At 34.3% G+C, this 10,888-nt stretch overlaps 1 protein-coding gene across 4 annotated transcripts; it reads right to left on the bottom strand.

Moving 5' to 3' along the window:
• Positions 1–1,939: 1,939 nt before the first annotated feature.
• On the bottom strand, positions 1,940–9,986 carry LOC109796506 (serine/threonine-protein kinase CTR1). Of its 4 annotated transcripts, none has more exons than XM_083077136.1 (16): positions 9,559–9,985; positions 8,603–9,424; positions 7,948–8,246; positions 7,675–7,819; positions 7,349–7,464; positions 6,757–6,965; positions 5,676–6,179; positions 5,538–5,578; positions 5,221–5,289; positions 4,271–4,371; positions 4,088–4,172; positions 3,910–4,008; positions 3,755–3,823; positions 3,252–3,383; positions 2,928–3,022; positions 1,940–2,252 (listed from the first exon to the last, which is right to left on the bottom strand). In XM_083077136.1, exons 2-16 carry the CDS (start codon positions 9,266–9,268, stop codon positions 2,156–2,158), a joined length of 2,727 nt encoding a protein of 908 aa, XP_082933262.1. In that variant the 5' UTR covers positions 9,269–9,424; positions 9,559–9,985; the 3' UTR covers positions 1,940–2,155. The 4 variants fall into 4 exon arrangements, 2 of the variants coding, with proteins under 2 accessions (XP_082933262.1, XP_082933261.1); XR_014434698.1 differs by adding an exon at positions 3,117–3,171 and having other exon boundaries at positions 2,209–2,252; positions 8,603–9,986; XR_014434699.1 differs by adding an exon at positions 3,117–3,168 and having other exon boundaries at positions 2,209–2,252; positions 8,603–9,986.
• Positions 9,987–10,888: the final 902 nt, after the last annotated feature.

Below are 10,888 nucleotides of genomic sequence, written 5' to 3'. Positions count from 1 at the left end.
ATTAATTTTAGAAAAGTGACAATAAAAAAAAATAATGTCAAAACGACTATAAAAAAACAAAGGAAGTAATCTTTATTTTTCATCACTAATCTAAATTGACAAATTTAGTTAAATGGTCTTAAATTTATTAATAATATATCACCTTAGCTTAAAAGATTTTTTTTTTATCTCATCATTTAGAAAAATAACTATTTTAAAACTTAAAATTGTAATTTATTATATTTAATAATTTTTAATAATAGACTAACTTTTATCGAAAGATATACCTCACTATATGTGTGTGTTCTGGTATGGAAGATGTCTAGGATCTTTTTTAGATAAATTATCAAAGTCAGAACATTTAAGAATGTAATTTATTAGTTTAGGGATAGAGTTTTTATAACTATTTTGCATGGATCTATGAGTCCCAAAAGATAAGATGGTTATTTATCATTATGATTTTTGACTTAAAAGGATAAGATTTTACCCTAGATACAGATCTTGAGTTAGATTTATTCCGATATCCCTCGGGTAAGATGTATGTATAAAGAAGTCGGTCATCACTCCTTGGACAGACCCTCTTGACTTAGTGTTTGGGATACTTGACCAAGGATCTCGACCAATACTTCTCTGCAAACTCATCTCGAAATATATCTAAGATGGTATAATACACACGCACACACACACACACACACACACATATATATATATATATATATATATATATATATATATATATATATATATATATATATAGGACGACTTAAGTAAAAACACTTGTTAACTTGAGATCATGAGAAAAACTAATAGTGACCCTTAAATTAAAATAAACAATATAAGATTAAAAGATATCACTACATATAGTTGTTATCATAGTTCTTTCTATCATCATTATCCTTGTTTTCGTTATTAGAATCGTCATCCTCACAGTCTACTACATCATCATCATCATTTTTGCCACCAGTGTTATCACTTTCACCACAATCGTCACTAATGATGGTGACAATAATGGGTTCGATGACAATAATGATAACAACAATGATAGTGATATAACAAGGTAGTGATGATGGTTCCAATATCAAGAAAGAAGACAATAACAATAAAGATAATGATGACGATCTTACATAATATCTTTTAATCTATATATATATATATATATATAACTATTAACATATAAATAAATATATTAATAGTTAAATAATTGTAACTATAATAATACTTAAATAAAAAAATTAATCAATATAAAATATTACAACAATTACGTTAAAAATCAAATATAAATTCTCACACTTCTATCCAATCCTAAAACAAAATATAATTTCTTAATTTTTTATTTTACATTTTATATTTACTAATTTTTGTGTATTTAATTTAAAAATAATCAATAAAATTCGACGAGAATGATATTGAATTTAATAAGTTTATCCCTGCCTTTTATGAACTTGGACCCACCCGCGCAAAAGGCGGGAATGGGGAGAACCAGACCAGCACTGTTGTCAACTTATCATGTCTTTTTAAAATTTAGATAGAAATTGAAAAAGAAAAGTTAAAGAAACAAGATATAATTATAATTATGTTAGATAAATTGTATATTTTTTTTATAAATATAGCAATAAGCGAATTTGTATACGGATAAATATCATGGAAAAACTCTTTTCTTTTATGTCTAGACTGTTTGTTTTTCCTATTTGTTTTATAAGAAGGAAATCTAGACTAAATAAGGTGGATTAAATTGCTATTTTAACAGTTTATCCGCGTGTTTGAATAAGCGTCAATAATCCACGAATAAGCGTCAATAATCCACGAATAAGCATCAATAATCCACGTCTTGACGACGAATTTAACGCAGAAAATGACAAATTTAATGCAGAAACAAGTTATGATAACTTCTTATCGACGTCAATCCAAACACGGGCTATATAACAATTTTTGTCTCCACCCATTTTGGGGAGACCACAGCTGAAATAATAATTAATTATATTTTTTCAGTCTAATTTTTAGACTTAGAAGGTATATATATCCTAAGACATGTGAGGAAAAAAAATCTTTTTTTCTCAAATAATACAAAAGAAGTACGGACCAAAAATTACACTGGTTAATTGTTTGTTGTGGTTTCCATAAAAAGGGTAACAAATTTCAGTCGCAGGTAAACCCAATTACGGGCTGCGTATCTTCTTTATGTATCCCCCATCTTTATCACTTCTGCTGGAGATTTTACCAGCTTCTTTAGTGAGTCAACAATGCCAGCAAAAGATGGGCGTTCACTAGGGTCACTGCCAAGTAAATAAAACAGTCATCAGAAATATAAATAAATATATGTATATATATTTGGTAACATAGAAAAGGCAGTAGTAACTACAGCAAAATAACACGTGAATTATGCAGATTTTTTATGAAATCAGTGAGGCATCTGCTCAGGGGATTTCTAGTCTCCTTGTCAGAGCTGAAGTGAGAACTATTCATAACGAAGTTATCACCTATTCTACTCCATCCAATTTTTAGCCAGATTTAATTATTGGCTTAACTTTCCGTCAATAACTAAATGGGTATGCATTGTTCAGAAATTGACCAGGAAGATTCCCACCGTCCAAAGCAATAGAAAAATCAATGATGTTGAAAGTTTATCGTGCGTATATATGGGGATCCAAAATTCACGTTGACTTTGAAAACCCTGTTCCTGCGTTATTGACAGGACTGACCAACAGGTTTTTCCAAAATTATGAATTCCATTTTAAAAATTCGTAACAGAATATAGGTATAATTGAAATTTTCAAACAAGTTTAATCACAGAACCATATCATAGTTTCTTGGTCAAGTCACAATTATTAATACTTATAATAGTGTTCTTAGAAAACCCAAAATAAATACTGGCAATTTGCTAATAAAATTGGACCAAGTGGCACAAAAATGTTCACAATTTACAAATAAATGACATGAATAACACTTACTCGGCCCAACAAGATTCCATGAGGGAGGCCAATGCAGGGGAGATGTTTGGAGGAATAGCAAGCCTTCTGTTCTGAAAAGCCACAGCTCCAACCACCTGAGAGTTCACATGATGATGATCATTTTACAATCTATTATGGAGGTTTCGCTATTCCAAGCACTCGTTTGAAATATGCAAGTTCGCTTGATACCTTTACATTATATGTCCTTTTTAAATTAACAAATTCTTGCAAATGGTCCCTACTACTGTATAAATAAACACATTAAGTAAAAATAATTGATTTCAAACATTTAAAATATAGAGCATATATATTCATTGAGTTTACCTGGGCAGGACTAAGTCCACTCCATGGTTGTTGCATGGTCACAAGTTCCCACAGTATAACTCCAAAACTGTATACATCAGATTTCTCATTGGAGGGTTCTCCACGAAGAAATTCTGGAGCCATCCATTCAGGCTAAAAGTAAGATCAGGAGAGTTAGTTATACTCGGGCGAGGTACCATGAAGTAAAGACTGAACCAACATAAAAGATTTGTCACTCATAACAACCAATCTGACAACCAACCATCAATCAAAACATGATTGTATAATTGATCTGGTACCATGTTGGAAGTGAACGGCTAATCAGAAGTGTCAGTGGATTCACATGCATTCACAAGTAGCTACAACAGTTCAAGTTTAGAACTCTATTTATTTCAAACTTGAAAGTGCTACTCCAAAAGAAGAGGAAAGAAGTGGACTTTTATTCACAAGTTAAATTGGCATTTATACCATGAAATTTATATGATTAAGTTTACAGAATGAGAGGCTGGAGGGAGAAACTTAACTGTTCCCGCAACAGATTTGGACGGTATGAATGTGTTGGCCTTAAATCTTGACAATCCAAAATCACCAACCTGAACATGAAATGAAGAAAGAAATTATCTATTTGCATAAAACATTTAAAATATCATAATAAACTACTAAGTCAGTTCCATTCTACCTTCACAGTCCAATTTTTATCCACCAACAAGTTTGGGGATTTGAGATCCCAGTGCACAATTGAAGGTTTCAAACAGTGTAGATAATTGATCCCTTTAGCCTGCAACCAAACGTATGTTCTATTATATACAATACAAGATAATTATTTAGTGTAAAAAATATATATATCTGGCACAAACCACATCCAAAGCCATCCGTAATCTCCTCCTCTTATCCAGAATTTCACCAGATGCTGGTCTATGTATCAAGCGGTATAAACTACCCCTATCACAAAAATGTACAGCAACAGTAGGACAATCAATTCTTTATGCAAGAACATGAAATATTATGGTTAAGGATATATAAGAAGTTGGTTGTCTTACCTAGGTAAATACTCTGTCACTATTGATAGATGGGGGCGTTTTGTAACAGACCCCATGAAGAGCACCACATTTGGATGACGAACCCGTTTCATTATTGCAACCTAAAGCAATGCAAAACAACTTCAACATAACTAGCTTCTGCTTTACCCCATTGATGGGGAAAGGAAATAGAACAGGGTTTCATCCTCCAAGTTAAATCTTATTGAGCACAACTAGTATTGCATAAAAATACAAGTTTTAAGCATGTCAGTGCAACACAAAATTTACTACTGAGATCCACAAACCATGCAACCAACTTGAATAATTAGAGTTTATGACGTGCAGCAGTAGTATTATTTTAGTTGGATGAATATGGTGTCTCTAAATACCAGAGGGATGATTTTTACAGACCAAGAATCTGATCGATTGAAAAGAGGTGTGCATATTTGAACTGAAAAGAGGAAAACAAGTGACCAGTGTGCGTCCAATTGAAATGAAATGCTGCCATGCATGCAAGAGTGGAAGGCACGTGTAAATTTACTTAAGCAAAAAGCATAAATCTTGTATTGAATAACCTAGGCAGGGCCTCAATAAATGTGAATTTACCACCCACCAAGATGGAGGATAAAAACTTGGAACAAGCATTCAAAAAGGGAAACTGATAAAACAAGATACTCAATCATCAATAATAAGACAGAGATATGGCCAAAACTAGCACAAAACAAGACAAAAAATATATTAGTATTTTTTAGGAAAGAGAATTTTTCTGAAATAGAAAAGGACAAAATGGCAGGGTACAAGACACTAGGCCAAAGGAATACATTATGCTCATGAGCATAATTGATTATCAGCTAATATGTATGCCTAATCTTCAGTCTGTAGCATATTTATACCATTTAGCTAATGGTAATCCAAATCATAAGCAATGCAATAAAGAGGCACCATGATACATTTGTCCCATGAATACATACCTCTCTCAGAAACTCCTTCAACTGATCATCATGGAAATCCTGAACTGTTAAAACCTTGACTGCAACATCCTGCCATTTATAAAATAAATAATATCACCAAAACATAAATAAATAAATTCATAGAGCCAACATAAGACATATCAATATTTAAATATACTATAATATAGTCAACTCGTTTTGGTGGATAAGTGTCATTCATCCAATTCCAATCAAACAAACTAAGAAAGTAAACAGTTTGAAGGAATCAAAAAGCTACATTTATATATACTCAAATGGGAATATCCTATATAAAATTCAACAATTGTATCAACACTTACTGATCCATGCCATTCAGCACGGTACACTGTCCCGAATGAGCCTGCAAAGTGAAAATTACAGCAGCATTTAGAGTCACCTAATGGAGACCAAAGTTATGTGAATTCAGGAAGAAATTACATGGGAAACAGGAAAAGTACCAGCACCGACACGCTCTTTAATTCGTAAATCTTCCCATGATATCTCAAGCCAGTCCATTGCAAGTGATGGTTCAAGATTCACATATCTCGGAATATTCCCAGCCGGTAAACAACCGTGGTTTTCAATTTTATTGTCTACCTGTTTCAGTTCGTATTGGTCGGATGAACTATGTATAGATTGCTTGAAAGTACTTTTCACCACAGAACTTCCGTTTACAGTGATCTCATTGTTGGAAGTCTCTTGTACTACTACATCTTCACTAAGCCTTGGATATTCATGTAATGATGCTTCAATGACTGGATGAAGAGCCTTAGAAACATCTTCATGGATGGTAGGCAAAACAGAACTAAGAACTGCACATTCCTCATCATTCCCTTCTAAACCAAAAGGAAATAGAGATGGTTCTGTTCCTTCACATATTTGATCAATTGAAGCATAAATGGAGCCCTTGTGACTTTTGAGCAAATCAGTTTCCTTGACTTGTTGATCACTCTGTCCACAGCCTGCAGATCATTGAAAAATTGCTAAGACCAACTTTAAACTAGATTCATAGAAGTCCTCTCTGCTTGTTATAAGATTTACTATTAACCAAACTGCAAAAGCACAAGTTACCCAGTCCCCAGAGGTTTGAATTTAAAATTTCAGAAACAAACATGTTTCACATTCTTGAGTAGAAGGCAAAAAGCTTAAAGCCACTTTAACATGTATTTAATATGATGTATGAGAGGGTTGGAATAAGGTATAAAGATAGACCACTTTTGTGGTGAAGGAAAAAAAAAACAAAAAAAAAAACATCTGGCTCAAACTTGATTCAATGGCCTGAATAGCTCAAGGCAATATAAGCACCCACAGTGGCTGTGCATGTACTTGAACAATTAATTGATATGTTTTTAGGAAGTATGATAATTGATACAAAAGAAAATATGTGGAGATTTGAGACCATACTGCAAATGAGTTTAAGTAATATGCATCTTGAAGATCCAAGTATATACTGATGACTACCCAGGTTCCTCCTTTGAAGTTAAAATACTAACATGCAATTTGAAGATCAACTTTTCAGGGGTGTAAAACACAACATACCTGAATATGGAAGACTATCAGAATTAGCAGGTCTGTGATTGGAACTTATAGATTGAGAACATGCTAAATCATCCATATAAGGTGATTGTGATTCTTTTAAATGAGAAATTTGAAATGGGGAAGGCATCGAAGAAACATAGGCTCCATTAATTGAGGAATCTGGTCCGTGGATATTTCCAGGTTCCCCAACTAGGTCGACCACATATTCCCTGTCAAATAATAAAATATAACATGATTCATTGGAAAATATGAAGTAAATGTCAGATGCCTCTGTAAACGAACTTATTATCAACATGAAGTTATCAGTTGCATGCCAAGGTCCTGATATGCAAGCAAAAAGGGTAGATGCAATTATACAAATTATGGATCAATACAACTTGTTGAAAATGCCTAAAGCCCTTGAAAATTGAAATCAAGAACACAAAAAATAACAAGAAAAATTCTGGGGGAAAAGGAGAAAACTGGTCAAAACTGCTGATGGAATACCTGCAATTATGTTTATGATTGACAGATGTTCACATCGGCAATATTATCAAAATTCAAAGCATGAAAGACAGCAAAAATTAGGACCAAAGTCGGGTGTTGTGCTTACCTTGAGAGCTGCTTGTCATCTTTAATTTTGACCAGGCAAGAGGATCTATGATCTGCAACACAATATTTGCAACCACGAGCTATGCGACAGGGCAAACCTATGTAATCTGCCAATCTCTGCATTAAGAAAACCCAAGTAACTGTGAATAAGTAATCTGTAACAAGCTTAAGTCCAAAACATTAATACATCCAACTCAGTCCAAAACAACCTCAGGCAACACTAATGCACCCTCTTCATGCATCCAAGCGCACTCAAGTCTCAACAATATTCTTACACAACTAAAACGTTCCTCGATAATAAATTCAGGAAACACATTAACACTTCACCTTAAAAAGAATTGCCCGATGCCTACAAAGTCCAGAAGACAGGCTGCCAATAGGAAGCACAACACACTTGTGAAAATTCCTCAACTTTTTACTAACCAACTTCCAGCGCTTATGGAGATCCCCTTGCTCCACCGGGAACTTACCACTTCACACATTCAAAATTCACAATAAGTAAAAAGGAAAAAATAAACACCAATATTAAAGCACTTCACACTCACTCGAAGAAGAAATACGTTGTACACAACATACTATATGCCAATATCTCATTCTTACCCCATATAAATGGCAACAAGTTTCCCTAGCTGTTCCACCAACACCAACGTATTCTCAGAAGCACAATACAACTCTTGCGCTTTATCCTGAAGCAGCTTCAAGCGAGAGTCCTCGTGTCTATCAACCAGCACCACCTCCATACAAGTCTCGCTGGGCTCAACCGCTTTAAGCGCCATCAAAGTAGGTATCCTTCTACCTTCCTCCACATCATTACACATCACCCACAGATACGGATTCATCCCCAATATGTTATAAAACCCATCAGATATCTTGTCCGTATACGATAAACACCCACTCACCTGCACAACCCAAAAAAATGTGAATCATAATAAAAATTAGACTTTTGCTTTGAATATAACCCAAATTAGATAAAACTTGACTACAGTTTCTTAAGAGACAACACAAAACTTGCATACAATTTGTTAAGTGGTATTCTCCTATCAGAATTAAAATTCCATTTCAATAATTTCCATATTAATGCAAACTTTTATTACTATCAAAGATGAAACTCAAATTCTTTCCATATTAATGCAAACCTTTATTGCTTCGAAGATGAAACTCAAATTCTGATTAATTTCCTTTCTTAGGTTCTAAGTTTTGTAGTAGAATTTTATTATTGTGATTTTTGGTCTTAACAATGAGGTGAGTTTTGTACCCATAGGCGATAAGAAACGGATTCGGCATCCCAGGTTTCGGTTCCTTGACTGAGAACCGGTTCGGTGACAAGGCTAGCCAAACATGTGAGCCTCTTCGCTAACGTGAGTTGCAAGATGTAGCTTTCTTTGGACTTCTTCGCCAACTTTTCCTTGCTTTGTTCCTCCTCCTCTACTCCCTCCTCATCCTTGTGCGCAGGGATAACAGTGAGCGCGCGAGACGACGAAGTTTCTTCCTTAATGTCGCTGGAAAACAAGCTCCCTGCATAGCTGCTCCCGCTCCAAAGCCTCGGCAGCGAAACCTGCCGATCGAAGCTCTGGTCGACGGCGCCATCCTTCTCCGGCGGAAGAAGGAGGTCGCGGTAGCCGTTGCAGTGGTGGTGGTGGCCAGAGTGGCTTACTTTCTTGTCGATGAGCCAGTCGCAGAAGGCGGCGATTGGCTTGTGCTTGGTCCGTAACTTGTCTCCGCCGCCGGCGAAGAGGTCGGAGACGGCGGAGTGGTTGTCGTCTTTGGTCGGAGTCGGAAGCGGCTTCTTCGGAGTGTCGCTATCGTGCTTGATGGAGTTGACGATCTTCTTTTTCTCGTGATCTAATAGCTGTTTCGAAGACTCATCCAAACCTCGCTCCGGAAACTGACGCGGGAAAAAGTACGTGGCTCTGTGAGGCATTTTCGCACACTCACGAGCCTCTCGCGCACTGCACTCACGTGCGAATCAAATCGCAAACTACTTTCACTTTCCCTCTTCTTCGCCGTTTTCCTTCTCCTTCTAACCTAAACCTCAATGCAAATATACTTACTCTACGTTCTTCTTCAACCGATGCCACTGTTAACCATGAACAATAATAATAATAATAATGATAATAATAGTAATATAGTAGTATAGTATGGAGAGTTAACTTGCACTCTACTCTTTCCGAATCAGAAAACCACGTTGGAAACCAAACGGCGATCGTGCACCTGAAAGTGGCGGATTCAAAAATTCAATGCGCGATTTCGTTCTAGTCGAACGTGGCGGTTTCTTTGGAGAGTAGGAATGAAACCGAACGACGCTGAATTCAGGAGCAGGAGATTGAGGAAGAGGCGAATGTGAAATATTGGTTGAGTTGTGACGTTGTTTGCGATTTTAGCAATAGCAGTAACAAGGATAGTTGTGGTTTTGGAGGGGAAAATGGAAATAATATAAAGTCCGTATGCTAACCTGCGCGGGGGATATGGTGCGCACCCTTGTTAGTAGAGTGACACGTAAATTTTATGACCAAACGAATCAAGACACGCAAGGGGTGCGCATGGGGTGTAACATAGTGCGCTATGAAGCCGCGGGTTTGTGTGTGGGAGCTGCGGATTCTAAAATTGGGAGTCATGCACTCTCTTCAGTTAATCGGCCTCGAGATGAGAGATACTAATATAGTATCACGGAAAACCTCGCCTAAAGTAATTCATTTATTTTCAACCTAATATGAAGTATCACGGACTTTGTAAATCCTAATAGACTAAACTTCATTTGAATAATTTGCTAGTATTCATTTTTATTGTAGTATGTCTTCTTAATTATTCTAATGTTTGGTATAGATAATTTAACATGGAAGAAAATGAATCGAAGTGAATTAAAGTAAATTTTAAAAAATAAATTATACGAAAAATATTTAAGAATAATTGTCACGAGTTAAAAGTAAGATTTACACTATTTTATTAAGAAAATGTTTGTGAAAAATATTTAATATTTTTTTCATTGAAAAGATTTCTGTGAAATTTAAAAGATATATAAAATTATAATATTTAAAAAATAATAATTCAAATCCCATTGTAAAAAAGGGTAAAATAGTAATTATAAATATTTATTTTATTTTATTTTTACATAATTTCACTTTGTCAAATAGTTATAAATTCTATTCTATTTCACTTTATTTCATGCTTATTTTTTATCAAATCAACTCTCATATATTCTCTCTCATTCTTTTTTATTTTTCTTTCCCTCCTAATAATCTTGTTTAATCGTGTTATATTAGTAATTATTTGAAGTATGTATATTTAGATATATATTACATGTTACTATTGATTCAAATAAGTGATTGCAATTCGTCATTTTAAATCAAGTTGTAGAATTTGAATTTTAGTGTTGGGTAAAATATATAGGTTACGATGAGAAAAAGAATATATATATATATATATATATATATATATATATATATTTTATTTATTTATTTATTTATTTGAGTATTTATAATTTTGATAAAAATTAGCCATTATTTTTAATGGTACATATTTTATTTCAATATTATGATTATTT

Source organism: Cajanus cajan, chromosome 6, assembly GCF_000230855.2.
Source record: "Cajanus cajan strain Asha chromosome 6, NIPB_CcT2T_4, whole genome shotgun sequence".
Lineage (NCBI taxonomy): Eukaryota > Viridiplantae > Streptophyta > Magnoliopsida > Fabales > Fabaceae > Cajanus > Cajanus cajan.
Note: the sequence above shows the minus strand (reverse complement) of the source record. Positions and strands in the feature narration are given on the sequence as shown.